This window comes from Phacochoerus africanus, chromosome 5 (genome assembly GCF_016906955.1).
Source record: "Phacochoerus africanus isolate WHEZ1 chromosome 5, ROS_Pafr_v1, whole genome shotgun sequence".
In the NCBI taxonomy this organism is placed as follows: domain Eukaryota; kingdom Metazoa; phylum Chordata; class Mammalia; order Artiodactyla; family Suidae; genus Phacochoerus; species Phacochoerus africanus.
In genome coordinates this window covers 60,343,925-60,360,348 of record NC_062548.1, presented here as the reverse complement: position 1 = coordinate 60,360,348, position 16,424 = coordinate 60,343,925, and the positions used below count along the sequence as shown (strand labels likewise).

Here is a 16,424-nt window from a genome sequence, read left to right as displayed (position 1 = left end):
AAAAAAAAAAAGGGAGTGGTGATAGCATGTGTGGGAACTCCCTCCTATTAACCATGTGCAGATTGAGAATGTCACTGTGGTTAGCAAATTAAAATTTTATGACAACAAAACAATAGGGCTGCTTCATGAAGTTAGAGAGACTGCAAATGCAGTTCTGTCTGCAGTTAAGCCTTAAAACACATTGTAATGCATAAAGTTATCAATCTCCCTCATTGCTCTTTTATGGCTAGACTTCTAAAATGCTCCCCAAATTTTGCTTAAAATACATGGCATCCTTCACCTTAGGATGTAGAAAGCCTGAAAGAGCATTTCTCCTGCGTTACCAACAACAAAAAGAGTCATCTTCAAAACTGTAAACTCTTCTGGAACCCATCACAGCGTTCGGATATCAACTAGCCCAAAAGACAAGCACTTTCAAGAGATGAAACATGAGTACAGGTTCACCCAGGGCAGGGTAAATGGGAAGAAGATAAGACTAATGTACAAGACAGTAAAATGAACCCTGCTAAAATTTTCACACACTGCTAAACACTGAGTGTGTTATAGAACATGAGGGCATAGAACTCCTGGAAGCCGCAAATGTTGACGGAGGCCACTCTAGAGCCCCAAATCAGTAACCTCCAAGGTAGTGCGAAACTAAACAACACATTTTAAAGTAATCCACTTCAAACCATCTACAATGGAAAAAATAAAAATTATTATTAAGAAAGTAAAAAATAAAATAATCCACTGATCAAATAAGTGGTGACAAAGGAAATTATAAAATATTCTGAATCAACCGGAACTGAAAATGCAACATACCAAAATTTGTTGGCTGAGCTAAAGCAATAGTTGGAGGGAAAATTACAGTACTGCATGCTTATTTTGAAAAGAAATGTCTCAGGTCAGTCCACCCTGACAAACTAGAAAAAGAATAAATTAAACCCAAAATAAGCAAAAGAAAGAATATAATAGACAAGAGCCGAAGATAATGAAATAAAAAATGGAAAAATAGCAAAAAATTAATAAAACCAAAAGCTAATCCTCCAAAAAGGTAGATAAAACCCTAGAGACCAACCAAAAGTAAGGAGGAGAAAAATAAAAATGTAAAAAATTGAAATGTGAACATCATTATATACTCTTTACATATAAGAATAATAATAAAGGACTATTACAAACAACTGTATGCCCCTAAATTTAATAACTAGAAGAAATGTACACATTCTTTGAAAAACACAATCTACTAAAGCTTGTTTGAAACAAAATAGCCAGAATAATCTTAAACCCATTAAAGAAAACCCATTAAAGAAATTTAATTTGTAGTTGAAAACCTTTCCACGAGGAAAAGTCCAAGCCCAGATAGTTTTATCAGTAGAATGGTAGAATTTTCTACCAACCGTCATATAACACTTACCTCTACATTAACTTTCCCGCATAGGGAAGAAGACATTTCCCACATCATTTTATGAGTCCAGTATTACCCTTACACCAAGACCCGACAAAGATGCAACAAGAAAAGAAAACTATAAGCCAATATGCCTCATGGATGCACACATGCAATCATCTACAAAGTATTGGCGAACTGAATCTAGCCAACACATAGAAAGATAACATATTTGCAATCAAGTGTTTCTTATCATGACAATGACAGTCTAGTTCAACATTCAAAACTCAAACTGATGCAACTGATATTATCTACTAAGGAAATAGGTTCATTTCAATAGGTGCATAAAATAATTTGACAAAATTCAATATCCATTCATGATTAAAAATCTCAGTAAACTAGGTCAATAGAAGAGCACTTTCTCAATCTGATAAACAGCGCCAACAAAAGACCTCCAGATACTAGATTTAATGGGAAATGCATGATTGCTCCCCCTACCCCTCAATTTCGGACAAGGAAAGGATGTCCTCTCGCATGATGGCTACCCAACATTGTACTGGAAGTACTTGCTAGTACAGTGAGACAAGAAAAAGAAATGGAAAGCATACACAGAAAAGAAGAAAGATCTGTTTTTATTCATAGACAACATGGCTGCCTATATAAAAAGTTCCAAAAATAATCTTAAAAAATGCTCATAAAATTAATAAAAGAGTTTCACAAAGTTGCAGGAATCTAGGTCACCATATAATGATCAATTCTATTTCCTTATCCTAGCAATGAACACTGGAATTCTAGTGTTTAAAAGAGTATTTATAATAACACACACACACACAAATATCAGTCTAATAATGTGCATGTTCTGTGAATAGGAAATGACAAAACACTGCTTAAAGTAATAAGATTTTAAAAAATGAAGAGACAGACTGTGCTCAGAGATTAGAAGATAATATTAAGATGTTAATTATCCCAAATTGAGTTATATATTTAATGCAACTGCAATAAAAATTTCAGCCTAAGGAGAAACAAAATGCAACTAAACACAATGTGAAATTAGATCCTAGAACAGGAAAAGTACACTGATAGAAAACTGATGAAACTCATTTAAGCTTTTTAGTTAACTGTGTTATACCAATGTTAATTTCCTGATTTTGATAATTATGATTATATAAGAAGCTAGCATTAAGAGAAACTCAGTGATGTATATAAGGAGATTATGTATACTTATTTTTCTATATGTTTAAGATTAACTCAAAATATTCTTATAAAAATCTTAGCAAGAATTTTTAAAAAGAAACTGACAAACTGATTCTAAAATTTAGATGCCAAGAAAAGGGAATAAGAAGAGCAGGGTAACTCTGAAAAAGAAAAACAGAATTGAAGCTCACACTACTTGACTGCAGGAATTACTAAAAAGCCACTGAAATCAAGACAGTGTGGTACTGGACAAAGGGTGGACATATTAGATATCTGTTAGATACATATTAGAACATAATGGGAAGTCCAGAAACACAGACCCACATATACAATGTCAACTGAATCTTGAAAAACTGCAGTGGTATTTCAATGAGAAAAGAGTCTTTTAACCAAAAGTACCGTAATGACTGTATATCCATGTGTAAAACAAACGTTAACTCAAAATGGACATCTTTAACAACAAAAAAACATGAGTGATCCTTTTAGTTTTGCATGTTATTTTTAAAATAATTTTATGAATTTTGTTTTTTCTATCATAATTATAGTGTTCTGTCAATTTCCTGTACAGCAAAGAGACCCAGTCATGTTCTTTTTCTCACAGTATCCTTCATCATGTTCCACTACAAGTGACTGGATATAGTTCCTTGTGCTATACAGCAGGATCTCATTGCTTAGCCAGTCCAAATGCAATAGTTTGTATTTATTAACCTGAGACTCCCAGTCCGTCCCACTCCCTCCTTCTCCCCCTTCCCCTTGGCAATCACAAGTCTATTCTTTTGAGTCCATGAGTTTCTTTGCTGTGGAAATGTTCATTTGTACCGTATATTAAGATTCCAGATATAAGTGGTATCTTACGGTATTTGTCTGAGTTACTTCACTGAGTAAGAGAGTCTCTAGTTCCACCCATGCTGCAGCAAATGCCATTATTTTGTACTTTTTTGTGGCTGAGTAGTATTCCATGGTGTATATATACCACATCTTAATCCATTCATCCGTCCATGGACATTTAGGTTGTTTCTGTGTCTTGGCTATTGTGAATAGTGCTGCAATGAACATAGGGGTGGGTGCATGTATCTTTTTCAATGAAACCTTTTTCCAGATATATGCCCAAGAGTGGGATAGCTGGGTCATATGGCAGTTCTATATTTAGTTTTCTGAGGTACCTCCATACGGTTTTCCATAGTGATTGTACAAATTTACACTCCCACAGTACAGGAGGTTTCTCGTTTCTCTACACCCTCTCCAGCATTTATTTTTTGACTTGTTAATGATGGCCATTCTGACAGGTGTGAGGTGGTACCTCGCAGTAGTTTTAATTTGCATTTCTCTAATGATCAGTGATGCTGAGCATTTTTTCATTTGCTTGTCAGCCATCTGTATATCTTCTTTGGAGAAATGTCTATTCAGGTCTTTTGCCCATTTTCCAATTGGGTGGTTGGTATTTTTGCTGTTGAGATGTATAAGTTGTTTGTGTATTTTAAAGATTAAGCCCTTGTCAGATACATCGTTTGAAACTATTTTCTCCCATTCTATAAGTTGTCTTTTTTTTTTTTTTAATGGTTTCCTTCATTGTGCAAAATCTCGTCAGTTTGATTAGGTCCCATTGGTTTATTTTTGCTTTTATTTCTGTTGCTTTGGGAGACTGACCTGAGAAAACATTCATAAGGTTAATATCAGAGAATGTTTTGCCTATATTCTCTTCTAGGAGTTTGATGGTGTCTTGTCTTACATTTAAGTCTTTAAGCCATTTTGTGCATGGTGTGAGGGTGTGTTCCAGTTTCATTGATTTACACGTGGCTGTCCAGTTCTCCCAGTACCACTTCCTGAAAAGACTTTCTTTTTCCCATTTTATATTCTTGCCTCCTTTGTTGAAGATTAACTGACTACAGGTCTCTGGGTTTACTTATGGATCCTCTATTCTGTTCCATTGGTTTGTATGCCTGTTTTGGTACCAGTACCACACTGTCTTGATGACTGTGGCTCTGTAATATTGCCTGAAGTCTGGAAGAGTTATGCCTCCTGCTTGGTTTTTGTTCCTCAGGATTGCTTTGGCAATTCTGGGTCTTTTACGGTTCTATATAAATTTTTGGATTTTTTGTTCTAGTTCTGTGAAAAATGTCATGGGTAATTTGATAGGGATTGTATTGACTCTGTAGACTGCTTTGGGTAGTATGGGCATTTTAGCGATATTAACTCTCCCAATCCAGAAGCATGGAATATCATTTCTTTGAATCTTCTTGAATTTCCTTGATTAATGTTCCATAGTTCTCAGCGTATGTCTTTCACCTCCTTGGTCAGGTTTATTCCTAGGTATTTAATTTTGGGGGGTGTGATTTTAAAGGGTGTTGTATTTTTGTATTCCTTTTCTAATATTTCATTGTTAATATACAGAAATGCAAACAATTTCTGAATGTTAATCTTGTATCCTGCTACTTTGCTGAATTTGTTGATCAGTTCCAGTAGTTTTTGTGGGGAGTCCTTGGGGTTGTCTATGTACAGTAGTATCATATCATCTGCATAGAGTGACAATTTTACCTCTTCTCTTCCAATTTGGATACCTTCTATTCCTTTTGTTTGTCTGATTGCTGTGGCTAGGACTTCCAATACTATGTTGAATAAAAGTGGTGAGATGGGCAACCTTGTCTTGTTCCAGATTTTAACAGATTTTAATGGGAGTGCTTTCAGCTTTTCTCCATTGAGTATTATATTTGCCATGGTTTTGTCATAAATGGCTTTTATTATGTTAAGGTATGTTCCTTCTATACCTGTTAGTAAGAGTTTTTATCACGAATGGATGTTGGACTTTGTTAAATGCTTTTTCTGCATCTATTGAGATGATCATGTGGTTTTTGACTTTTCTCTTGTTAATGTGGTATATGACGTTGATTGATTTGCTTATGTTGTACCATCTTTGTGAACCTGGGATGAATCCCATTTGGTTGTGATGTATGATCTTTTTTATATGTTGTAGGATTCAGTTGGCTAAAATTTTGTTGAGAATTTCTGCCTCTATATTCATCAAAGATACCGGCCTATAATTTTCTTTTTTTGGTAGTATCTTTGTCTGGTTTTGGTATTAGGGTTATGGTGGCTTCACAGAATGTCTTTGGGACTGTTCCTTCTTCAAACTTTTGGAAAAGTTTAAGAAGGATAGGTATAGGTTCTTCTTTGTATGTTTGGTAGAATTTGCCTGTGAAGCCATCTGGTCCTGGACTTTTGTTTGTAGGGAGTGTTTTTATTACATATTCAATTTCATTTCTAGTGATTGGTGTGTTCAGTTGATCTATTTCTTCTTGATTCAGTTTTGGCAGGCTGTAAGTCTATAGAAAGTTGTCCATTTCTTCTAGGTTGTCAAATTTGTTGGCATATAGTTTTGCATGTTTTTGGACATCTAGTCTTAGGGGAACTAGCTGACATTAGGAGACTGGAGTTTCCGGTTTTGCCACTGAGAAATTGTATGATCTTGGCATATCATTTAACTTCTGTAGTTCTAAATGTCTCCTAATTTCAAAATGAATTAGTTTTATTAGTTCATCTTTAAATATTTTAATTATTAAAGAAACCATAAACATGACTGATTTCACTGCTTAATTCCTGTGGAAGATGAGGCTTTCCTTCGTGATGTCATTTACACCCTGGGGGGAAAAAAAGAGCTTGGATATGAGAGTACAGATTCTCTTTGATAGTTCCCAACATCTAATCCACTTTTTACTACTTAAAGTCTTGAGTACTTAAAGAAGATGCTGAGAGAGACACATAGAATATTTCCTTTTAAAAAAAACTAACAGGGACGATCTAGTTTCAAATGACACTTAAGGATGTAACAAAACGGTGATGAAACACAACTGTAAACTCAGGCTCAGGAATATAATCTTTCTATAAGAATTAATCAGGTTTGTTACAATTTGGAGTTCCTGTTGTGGCTCAGTGGCTAACAAATCCGACTAGGAACCATGAGGTTGCGGGTTCGATCCCTGGTCTCGCTCAGCGGGTTAAGGATCCAGTATTGCCGTGAGGTGTGGTGTAGGTTGCAGGCGTGGCTCAGATCTGGCTTGGCTGTGGCTGTGGCTGTGGCCTAGGCCGGTGGCTACAGCTGTGATTAGACCCCCTAGCCTGGGAACCTCCATATGCCGCAGGAGTGGCCCAAGAAAAGGTAAAAAGAGCAAAAAAAAAAATTTGTTACAATTCATCCTTTTTCCCCCACTGCTACATACTTTCTAAATAAAATTAGTTTGCTTACAAAAAATCAGAAGGCTGTGTGAAAAAGTAATGAAGGTGACATAAAGTGTGCTAGCTTTAGTTTAGAATTACCTGCAGTCAGGTCTCATCTTTGTCCCACAGATTAGTCCTGACGCTGTGCTCCCTTGGTGATGTCACCCAGGTCCTTGGCTTCATTATCTTTACCAGTGACTCCTAAACTTCTATTTCTAGTCTGGTCCTTTCCCTTCCACACCAAACTTAAATACCAATTGCCCACTTGGCACTTCCACCTGGACATCTAGGAGATGTCACATCTAATAGGTAGAAAATCAACCTAATGATCGCACATCTGCAACATGCCCGATCCTTAGCCTTCTCCATCTCTGCTGATGGCAACTCCGTCCTCCTAGTTGCTCAGGACAAGAACTCTGGAGTCAGTCTTGACTCTTCTTTCTCTCAACCCATAAGAGGCAATCCTGTTGGTATTGCTGAAATATATCCCAAATCCAAGAGCTTTCTTTACTTCTTCACTGCTCAGTGATCATCTTCTGGCCCTGGAGCCCTGCCAAAGCCAAGGTAACTGGCATCTCTGAGTTTCCTCTTGCCCTTCTTCACTACTTCTGATAAACTGTGCTCTAAAACATACACTATCATTCACTCCTCTGCTCAAAATCTGTGGTGGACTAAGAGCCCAAAACCTTATCAGAGTGTAGGAGGCCCTTGACAGTCTGTTCCCCCCTCCTCCCTTTTACTTCTGCTCTCACCCTTGCTAACTCTGGTCTAGCCACACTGTTCTCTTTGCACCCCAGTCATGCTTTCACGTTGGAGACTTTGTGTTGCCTGAGCCCTGTACACTCTGTCTGGAATTTCTTTTTCCATATATTCCACTTCCCTCCACATAGTCATCTCCCTCATCTCCTTCAAGTCTGCTCAAATGTCACCTGCGAATGAAGTCTACTCTGACCATCCTATTTAAAACTGGAGGAGTGAGTGATGTCAGCATCATGACAGTATAAGATATTCCTCCTTTTGTCCCCCTTTTAAAACAATGGATTAGATAACCATCCACAATTAGAAGTGCCTCTGCGGGACTTGTGGGATCCAGCATCACATACCTGGGGATCTGGAAATTAGTTGTCTTATTTACCTATACACCTGGAAATAGGCAGAAAGACTTCCACACAGGCTGCCAAACCAATGAATCTGCCCCAACCCCTCTCACTGCAGCTGGGAAAAAGCCTGGAGAGTGTTGACCTGGGCAGATACCAATGGACAAGAGATAATTTGCAGAATTCTACCTTTCCCAAGGATATATCCCAGCATGCCACTGGAGAGAAAAAGAAGAATTTTGTTGCAGTGAAGATAGTAAGAGGAATTTTCCCAGGACCAACTACCCCACTGGCCCCTATGCTAAGGCAACACTGATGGGGCTGAACTATCAGGAGGGGGTGATCTCTCCCAGAGTAGTGAGTGCTCAACTATTCTAGTTGTGCAGGATGTGGTTGGGAAACCTGTTTCTCTCCAATAGCACCCAGAGCATTAAGGTTGGACTTCCATTAGTGATGGAGGCAGGAGATCAGGAAAGAGGCAGATAAAAATATCAAAGGGCATTAAAGGTAGGTAGTTCCTGCCAACTGTGCTCAGGACTTCAGCAGGGAAGTTCACCCAGAAGCCCCTGGCGTACCTCACTGGAGGATCAACCCCTGGGTCTGCAGGCACACCCAATGCCCTAAGTGCTGAATCCACACCTCCCCAGATTCTGTGGCTAGATCCCTGTCTGCACTCCCAAATGCAGCAGTGAGTGGGAGCAAGTCCAGTAAATGGGCTGCTATCAGTAAAACATGCCAGGATATGTGGGCCAAGGGAGAAAGCACAAACTTGAGCTGTAGCACCACCACCTTCTGAAGAGCCCTATTATGCCACACCAATGAATAGTAACCCCATCTGAAGGTAACTAGATTTAAGGAGGTGGCTGCCACTTTGAATGTGAAAGCAGAGACACAAATTTACAAGGAATGTGAAAAATCAAAGAAATGTATCATTAGCAAAAGAACAGTGATTCTGCAACAACCATCAAAGTTACAGGTGAATTTTGTGGTCTAGGTGATAAAGGTTTCAAAATAGCTGTTTTGAATAAACTCAGTGAGCTATAAGAAAACTCAACAAAATCTCAAAAACAAAAACAAAAACAAAAACAAAAGATCAAGATGAGTTATTTGCCAGAGAGAAAGAAATCATAAAAAAAGAACCAAACAGAAATTCTAGAGCTAAAGATTTCAATGAATGAAATGAAAAATGCAATAGAGAGTATCTGCAGCAGATTAGAGACAATGAAAACAGCGTAATTGAGCTAGAGGGTAGGAACAGTGAATCAGCCCAGAAGAGCAGAACAAAGAAAAAAAGAATGAAAAAGAGTGAAGAAAGCCCATGTGATCTATGGAATTTCATGAGAAAAACATTAGAATAAACAGAATTCCAGAAGGAGAAGTCAGAAGGGCACAGAAAATTTATTTAAAGAAATAATGGCTGAGAACTTCCTCAACCCAGGGAGAGACCTGGACATCCAAGTTCATGAAGCTAACACATCACCCTATTATCTCAATGCAAAAAGGACTTCTCGGAGTTCCTGTCGTGGCTCAGCAGTCAGTGAACCCAACTAGCATCCATGAGGACGTGGGTTCAATCCCTGGCCTCGCTCAGTGGGGTAAGGATCTGGCGCTGCCGTGAGCTGTGGTGTAGGTTGCAGATGTGGCTCTGATCCTGCATTGCTGTGGCTCTGGCATAGGCCGGTGGCTACAGTTCCACTTGAAACCCTAGCCTGGAAACTTCCATATGCTGCAGGTGCGGCCTAAAAGACCAAAACAAAACAACAACAACAAAAAAAGGCTTTCTCTAAGACACATTATGATAGACCTGTCAAAAGTTAGAAATGAAGGGAGAATCCAAAAAGCAGTCAGGGGAAAAAAATTGAAACATACAAAGGAAACCCATTAGGTGATTAGCAATTTCTCAGGAGAAACCCTACAGGCAAGGGAAGAATGTGACAAATCCAGTGTTGAAAATAAAACTGGCAGCCAAGAACACCCTACTCAGCAAGCAAAGTTATATTTCAGATATGAAGGAGACTTTTCCAGATAAACAAAAACTAAGGGATTTCACCGCTCCTAGACCTGCCTTACAATAAATGCTTAAAGGAGTTCTTCAAGCTGAAATCAAAACATGCTAGTCAGCATAATGCAAACATATGAAAGTACACAACACACTAGGAAAAGAAAATGTACAGTTAGACATAGAAAACTTAGAATGTGTTAACCATTTAACTATAATATAAAATTTAAGTGAAGATTATTCAAAATAATTATAGCTACTATAATTTGTTAATGAATAAACAATATAAAAAGAATGACACCAAAACATATTAAAGGGAGGGAGTGAAAGGGTCAAACCTCTACATGACGTTAAAATTAAGTTACTGTCTACTTAAAATAGACTGTTTTATCTATAAGCTGTTTTGTGTAAGCCTCATGGTGCCAAAAACAAAAGCTAGAGGAGATTCACAGAAGGTAAAGAACGGGGACACAGCATAACACCATGAAAAATCACCAACTTACAAAGGTAGGCAGAAAAAAAGGGAAAAGAAACAATGGAAATATAGGACAAACAGAAAGCCATTAATGAGGTGGCACTGGTACATCCTTACATATCAATAATAACTCTAAATGTAAATGGACTGAATTCACCAGTCAAAGTCACAGAGGGGCTGGGTGGATAAAAAAACAAGACCCAGCTATATGCTGCCTACAAGAGTCACTTCAGATTTAAGAACACACACAGGCTCAAAGTAAAGGTATAGAAAAAATATTCAACGCAAGTGGAAACCAAAAGAAGGTGGGATACTCATATCAGACAAGTAGGCCTTAAGTAAAAAATGGTTTTAAGAGACAAAGAAGATCATTATATAATGATAAAGGGGGTCAATTCATCAAGAAGATGCAGTAACTATAAATAAGTACACACGTACATTTGCGAACCTAAATATATTGACAAACATCAACAGGTCTGAAGGGAAAAACAGACAAGAATACAGTAATAGTAAAGGACTCTGATACTGCACTTTCAGCAATGGATAGATTATCCACACAGAAAACCAGCATGGGAACACTGGACTTGAACCATTCATTAGACCAAATGGACCTAACAAATAATAAATATTTGTTATTCCATCCAACAGCTGAAAATACATATTCTTCTCAAGTGCATATGGAACATTCTCTAGGACAGATATTATAGTACACAAAACAAGTCTTAGCAAATTTAATAAGCTGGAAATCATATTAAATATCTTTTCAGACTACAATGGTATTACACTAGAAATCAACAAGAAGAAAGCTGGAAAATCTACAATGATGTGGAAATTAAACAACATTCTCTGGAACAAGCAATGAGTCAAAGAAGAAATGAAAGAATAAATTTAAAAAATATACATTGGACAAATGAAAATTGAAACAGAAAATTCCTGTCGTGGCTCAGTGGTTAATGAATCCGACTAGGAACCATGAGGTTGTGGGTTCAATCCCTGGCCTTGCTCATTGGGTTAAGGATCTGGTGTTGCTGTGAACTGTGGTGTAGGTCGCAGACCCGGCTCAGATCCTGCATCGCTGTGGCTGTGGTGTAGGCCAGCAGCTCTAGCTCTGATTGGACCCCTAGCCTGGGAACCTCCATGTGCTGCAGGAGTGGTCCTAGAAAAGGCAAAAAGACAAAAAAAAAAGGAAATAAAACACACCAAAACCTATGGAATGATGTGGAAGCAGTTCTGAGAAGGAAGTCTACAGCAATAAACACATATATTAAGAAAATGGAAAGATCACAAGTAAACAATCTAACTTTATACCTCAAGGAACTAGAAAAAGACAAACTCCAGTAAGTACTTATTTTACTTAGTGATGTAGTGTGAAGATGTGTGAAGAGCAAGTTAATACTACCAACCCTCCTCCATTCTCATCCCTCTCAGCTTATCCAGTTAACCTGGTGTGTCTACCTGTATCTTATTCTGGTTCTCATTAATATTTCTAAATATATAAAGATTTCCTACTTTTTATAAATGGCATCATATTCTATTCTAGAATGTGCTTTTCTTACATATTAACATACTTATCTTATTCTTCCATATCAATAGATATAGATCTAATTCATTCTTTTTATTACTTGTACAGTAATATTCCATACTGCTGCTTTATCACATTTGTTCAATTCCCAATAATATGTATGGATATCAGAACTTAACCTGAAATAGAATAAATAAAGTCCAGGTCTCTATGCATAATTATAAAAATAATCATCAATACTCAGGGCAGGTGGGGATTGGATGCAGGGGTCTTGGATGGCAAATATAGTTTTAGCCCCTCATTAAAAAAATTAATTAATGACCATCATCCCATGAAAAGACACTGCTTATTATTTTAAGCATACTAAAACAAATAGGTTAAAACACTTTTAGTCATATATTGAAACAGAGTTGATCCTAGTTAATCTTCAGTTTACCAGAAAAGTTAAACAAAAGATTATACACAATCAAGGAAAAAATAATTTTTGTTTGCTTGAAATTTGTCTCTAAGCCACTCATTTAAGGCAGTCAGAATCTATTATGGAGTATTAAAAAGATCTCTATTCTTTGTTATAAATCATATATTACATATTTTATGGCCAGTATGCAATACAGGCATAATGATGATTCGGTCTAAACTGCAATCTTAATATTACATAATTTTAATTATAATTAATTAATTATAGTTAATTAGCAGACAATTATACATAATAAGTTATATATAGAAAAATAAATTGTCACACAACCACATTCCTCTTTACCCTTATTCTTCTTGATTTCCAGGTGGTCTTAAAATCAAAACGTTAGTAAGGGGGATTATATGTGTGTGTTCTGAAATATAGTTATGTAAAAACCCAGCCTTTTTAAACAGTAACTATTCTCTTTTGTATTTCCTACCGGTTAATGTAGATCTGACATTGGTTAAATGAGTCAAAAACTTGAATGAGTTACAAAAGATGTTTTATTCTCAGAAATATGATCTGACCAGGAACTCTAAAAGATGACAAGGCAATCAGAGTTAGGATAAACATATAGAATGGTTTTGCTCTTCTGGACATGAGAAACTCTTTTTTCATTTTCCCCCAAAGGCTCTAGTCATAGGCAGACAATTAAGTGGAGGGGAAATGAGGTTATTTCTTCTCTTAAGAGTTAATCCCATCTGTCCTCTCCACTTCTTGAACTTCTGGAGTCAATACCTTACTGTAAGGGATAAAGATGAAAAGCAAGAAGAAGAAAAAAACACTCAAGATAGCACAGATTCTGGCTAACTTCTATAAAACTAAATCTAAATTACTTAAATGTAGATTTTGAAGGGTACAGATTATTTTTGTTGTTTAATTCCATCTCCTGACAGTAGAAAACACACAGTGGCTTAACTTGAAGAATTTTCTGAAAAACTATTCTCTGTGCATAAATTCACTTGTAGAAATAAGTCCCTGGGAGAGTTTAGTTGAGAAACATCAAACTGGTGGTCTTTAGCTTGTTTTGTTTGGTCCATACTGTCTTTGTAAAGTCAAATTCATTTTTAATCTATAAAAATTGAGATTATCATTAAAAATTCCTATTTCTGATTCTTCTTGGAAAATGAGAAGAACTGTGTATGAGCTTACATTCCCCTGTGGCCACCACTGGCTGGAAACGAGTGGGGGCTGGTCCCTCTGGATGGGCCATGTGCTCTCCAGGTCACCCCTCACTCCACCTGGCCTGCTTCTCTAATTTGCACTGTCTACCTGGTCCTCATAAAAATCCACTTGCAACTCTTGGTCTGCTTGGTATTGTTATAGGAACATTATAAAAAGTCAAAACCCTGGCCTTTAACAAGGGTGAAGCTCAATGTTTAGAAAAATCAAAACACTGCTTGAATTAGCACTGTAAATTAACAAGTTGAAAATAAAATCTGTATTGTAGTTGTGAACTGAACTACTTTTAAACTGTTTCCATTTTCACTTCACTACTTCGCCTTTTAACCCAAGTCTCTACACTTTGGCAATGCCTGAAAATTGGGTGATTCCATTTATATAGGGTGTCTCTATACACAGATTGGAATGTACATGACCCACACTGTGGCTTAATGTGATTGTAATGTGATACACCCCCCTGGGCAGGCCAATAGCACATGTAGACCCTCACTTTGGTTCTTTTCACTAATGGCCTGACCATGGACAAGGCCTCAGGGTTCAGCTCTTCATTTGTATAATAAGGGTACTGGACTCGATGAATACACACAGGTCTCTCCTAGCCTTGGGACTCTTATTGAGACCATCAGCACATTTATAAAAATTATGAAAATATCTTTTAGGTAAAATAAAGATTAACTCCAGGGAAACTTGTTTTTAGAAAGGTTTTAGAAAAGGGATGTTTCCAAGAGTGTGACAAAAAAATCAGAATTTTGTCAAGATATGCTGACTTAACCATTCTTTCTTCACAAAAAACTTTAAAATTCAAAAAAGCCAAAATTACATGTCATTTTTTACACTAGAACTTGCTATTAACATGATGAAAAAGGAATTTAGAAAGGAGAAGGGTAAAAATCTAAATAATTGACATAAATTTATGTACTTAAAAAAAGTTCTTTCCTAATTATTCAGTCATATCTCTTCAAAGGAGTCAGTGAAAATCATGGGAAGATGAAATTTTAGGTTCCATTTACTTCCCTCTGACATTTGCTATTTAGCTAATTATTTTGGGAACCTATATGTTAAAGCTTAATGTATTCTCTCAAAATCAAAATTTATGAAGATCAATCTTTTTTGTTAGATCAGTTTTTTTACAATAACAAATTTACATACTATCTACAAAAACAATTTTAAGTAGGAGTTTCCTTGTGGCGCAGTGGGTTAAGGATCCAGCAATGTCACTCAGGTGGCCTAGGTCACTGCTATGGTGTGGGTTTCATCTCTGACCTGGGAAATTTCACACGCCATAGGCGTGGCCAAGAAAGAAAAAAATGATTATAACTCAGGAGTTCCTGTTGTGGCTCAGTGGTTAATGAATCCGACTAGGGACCATGAGGTTGAGGGTTTGATCCCTGGCCTTGCTCAGTGGGTTAAGGATCCGGTGTTGCTGTGAACTGTGGTGTAGGTTGCAAACGCGGCTTGGATCCCATGTAGCTGTGGCTCTGGCATAGGCTAGTGGCTACAGCTCGGATTAGATTAGACCCCTAGCCTGGGAACCTCCATATGCCGCAGGAGTGGCCCAAGAAAATGGCAGAAAGACAAAAAAAAAAAAAAAAAGATTATAAGTCAAATTTTAAAGACTACTTGTAAGTAGAACCCTAAATAGGACCCCAAATTTCCTACTTTAATTTCTGAGACTGTGATATGAGGAGATGCCACACCTGTAATTTACACTGCTTGATAAAAGGGATTTTGCAGATATAATTAACTATTAGTCAGCTGACCCTGAGTTAATGAGAAAGGAGACTACTCAGAAGGTTCTGACTCAACGACATGACTAAAGCAGAATTTTCTCCGTTGTTGGTGGAAGAGGAAGCTAAAGATTTCTGAAGCATGAGGAAGACAGGACATACCTCGCTGGTTGGAAGATGGTGATGGGGAGTGTGAGTGCCTCAAGAAACTGAGAGAGGTCTCCAGGCCAACAACCAGCAATGAAACAGGGACCTCCGTTCCACAACCACAAGGAACGGAATTCTGCCAACAACTTGAATGAGTTTGGGAGTGGATTTCCTGCGTCTCCAGTCATGGACTCGGCCCAACTGACATCTTAATTATAGCCCTATGCTACCCAGAGCAAAGCACCCACTGGACTGGTGACTTAGCCATGTGCTAGCAAGTGAGTGTTGTGTTGTTTTAAGCCACCGTGCTTGTGGGGATTTATTATGCAGCAATAGAAAACTAACACAACGCTGAGGAATTACCTATTATTAGAAAGGAAAAGAAAACCAACTGAATATATGAAGGCTACATTTTTCAGAGTGCATAAGTTTCAAAGTTGATTTGTTAGGCTGTTTCATGTTAAGAAAAACAATGTGTTTTGAAGGTTAGAAGTGATCATTCTTATTAGGAAATGGGAAAAAGTCCAGAACAAATATGAAACATTCAAATCAGACTTCAATTAAAGCAAAGTAAAATTATACACCAAAGAAAGCTAGACACTTCAATTTCAAACTCAAGAAAAATCAAATATGGCAGAGAAACTTACCCTATTTTGAAAAAATGACGCATGAAAATGTGATGTTGTAGCAGATATTGATACTAAAGTAATAGTTTCTTCAGAACTAGGATTATGTAAGTAAACTTTTTCCATTTTTGGCATTCCAACTGGTCTGTAAAAACAAAAAGAAAACTGTCACAAATACTTCAAGACACTTTCTAGTTGTTGAGTCTATTTCCAGTCATTGGAAAAATTAAGTGTTAAAATTATTAGACAAATACATGCCCAAACATATGAAACTATTAAGTTGGTTTATATTTACACATAAACATGTATTTAGCCATTCAACAAATAAAATTACTGCGGGCCAGTTGTATGTCACACACTGAACCAGGTGCTGGGATGGAAGGAGAGACATCTCCACCTGGATGAGGTTACAACCTAGTGAGA

General features: G+C 37.2%; 1 protein-coding gene across 6 annotated transcripts in view; it reads right to left on the bottom strand.

The window, feature by feature from the left end:
* TMEM131 (transmembrane protein 131) overlaps positions 1–16,424 on the bottom strand; it is a 191,104-nt gene that overhangs the window by 74,691 nt on the left and 99,989 nt on the right. For all 6 annotated transcript variants that reach the window (XM_047781503.1, XM_047781501.1, XM_047781502.1 and 3 more), the window contains exon 5: positions 16,023–16,146. In XM_047781503.1, coding sequence (XP_047637459.1) covers positions 16,023–16,146 — 124 coding nt within the window. The remainder of the gene's footprint in view (positions 1–16,022; positions 16,147–16,424) is intronic.